General features: G+C 38.3%; 1 protein-coding gene across 1 annotated transcript in view; it reads left to right on the top strand.

Moving 5' to 3' along the window:
- Positions 1-2,502, top strand: part of LOC107667585 (transient receptor potential cation channel subfamily A member 1-like) — a 75,132-nt gene that overhangs the window by 61,543 nt on the left and 11,087 nt on the right. Inside the window, exons 14-15 of the mRNA XM_016459292.1 lie at positions 1,612-1,726; positions 2,143-2,309. Coding sequence (XP_016314778.1) covers positions 1,612-1,726; positions 2,143-2,309 — 282 coding nt within the window. The remainder of the gene's footprint in view (positions 1-1,611; positions 1,727-2,142; positions 2,310-2,502) is intronic.

Here is a 2,502-nt window from a genome sequence, read left to right on the forward strand (position 1 = left end):
ATATGATGTTGCTAAAAAGAACATTATTTTGTGTATTTGTTGTAATGCAATGTGTTTATGCGGTTTAAGGTTCAAAAAACACATTATTTTCCACATACTGTACATTATTGTTTCTCCTCTATGCCCCGCCTTTCTGAAACGCGTAGATTTTTACAAAGCTCATCGGTCTGAAAAGAGAGGTGTGCTCTGATTGGCCAGCTATCCAGTGCGTTGTGATTGGCCGAATATCTCAAGCATGTGACGGAAATGTTACGCCCCTTACCAGTGTTGCCAAGTCCGTGGAATTGGGCAACTTTAACACTGTTGCCGTGGGTTGTGTTTCATGTCCGCGGGTTGAAGCGACTCCAATAACATGATATTTATCCCCTGGAATGCGAATTTTAGCAGGGGAACCCCGCCAAAAAAATGTGTATTTTACCCCCCGGAATGCGAATTTTACTCCCTCGAAACGCGACTGGGCGGGTTTTCTTGTGAAAACCTGGCAACCCTGCCCCTTACCAATACTGTGATGTCGTGTCCCGGAGCGACGCAAACACATTAAAACCCATTATAAACAAGGCATTTGTTGCATCCAGTGGGGACATAATTACAGATTATAATGACTTATAATGTCTTTTTACGCGTTGCGTTGCATCGCGCCGCGTAAACATAAAACCATGTCTGCATTTGTAATCAGAGAAATGACAAACAACAAGCGCTACTCTACACTGCTCAAAACTCGCGTTTGAATCATCAGTGGCAAATCCTTTAAATATGAACACGTACTTACAGACTGTGAGTCAGAACAGACCGCATTGTAGTCTACTCTGTAGTCTACTCTCCCAGGATCAGGAAACAGTCCTCCATAAAATGCGCTGCACACATCTGAATATTTGGGTTGAAGTGTTCTGGAACAGTGTTGTCTCATTATTAGTTGCATATTAGTATGAATATTGGCTGTTTATTAGTACTTATAAAGCACATATTAATCAATGCCTTATTCTGCATGACCATATTTTAGATCCCTTAATCCTACCTGTTTTTATGGTTTTAGTTTTAGTTAACAATAATCAAGCGTAGCGTTAGTTCTGGCAGGTCACGTAAGTCAAGCTCGCATCAGCTGACTCTCAGCTGATCCCCATCTACCTATAGGAATACGACACCTATCTAAGCATTCCTGATTTCTAGTCGTGTCCTCTTTTGGAAGGCCAAACAAAGTAGTTTCGCTTTCACAACGAAACACACAGCGTCTTTACAACATGGCGGAGGCGGTGGCAGCAACAATAAAGTTATACCTTCTTTCTTTTCGTGAACATTTGGGCGGCGTTATGCAAATCTTCCCACATCGTGATGTAGACATGTGGGGGCGTGTTTAAACGAGGCGTTTTAGGAGGGCGTAGACCAGTCTTAACTTTTATAAAGAATATCTCTTTGGGTTTGAGACTTTAGTCTTTGCAACTTTAGGGATATTATCTATTCACGAACAGCTTGTAAAACTCCAAAGAGAAAGGAAAACTTGAAATCGCATCATATGACCCCATTAAGTTAGCAGCAGCTTCACAAATTGCAATTGATTATGTTGTGAGTTCATTCAGCTGGACATTCTGTCATAAGGTCTTTTGTAATTTTTAGTGATTACAAAGGCTGGTCCTGTTTACATCATGCTGTGGCTGAGGGATACACACAGACAATAAAAATTCTCCTGGCAGCCAATGTCAAACTACTGGACAAAACGAATGAGGATGGGGTAAGCGGCGTAAAAATCCTAAACAACACAATCAGTTTGAGAAATACAATTACTAAGCCATAGGTAAACCACTGAAGAAGATCCAAACTTAACATAGTCTCACAAATGCAGTTCTATTTCTATTCAACTTTCTATTCATCAAATGCTCCTGAAAAACAATGTATCACAATTTCCACAAAAATATTAATATTGAAATATGAACTGTTTTCAACATTTATAGCTACTACATACGTTTTTTAAATATATTAAAATAGAAAACCGTTTTAGAAAACAGTTTTTAAATTCTAATAATATTTCACAGTATTACTGTTTACACTGTATTTTTGATCAAACAAATGCATCAAACTAAGTAATGATTGTCCTTTATGATTATAATTGAACAACACTGCTTATTAATCAGATGTATGCTTTAACAGAACACGGCCCTTCACATAGCTGCACAAGTGGGACATGTAGGTGCTGTTTTGCTGTTATTGGACAGAGGAGCTGAAATCACTCTCAACAATGCTGACAACTCTTTTTTGCATGAAGCTGTGCGTAATGAGAAAAAAGATGTAGTGAACGCTATCATCGAAAGTGAGAGGTAAGGAGACATCCACATTCAAGATGACCACCTTTTGGAAGGCAGTATTAATTTTAATATAAAAAAATTACTCCGATTCCAGATTAATAATAATATAACCGATTCTCTCATACTGTTGCATTAAAAATCCAACATATACAACATGGCGGAAGCGGTGGCAGCAACAATAAATATATATATATATATATATATA

Source organism: Sinocyclocheilus anshuiensis, unplaced genomic scaffold (assembly GCF_001515605.1).
Source record: "Sinocyclocheilus anshuiensis isolate Anshui unplaced genomic scaffold, SAMN03320099.WGS_v1.1 scaffold1679, whole genome shotgun sequence".
In the NCBI taxonomy this organism is placed as follows: Eukaryota; Metazoa; Chordata; class Actinopteri; order Cypriniformes; family Cyprinidae; genus Sinocyclocheilus; species Sinocyclocheilus anshuiensis.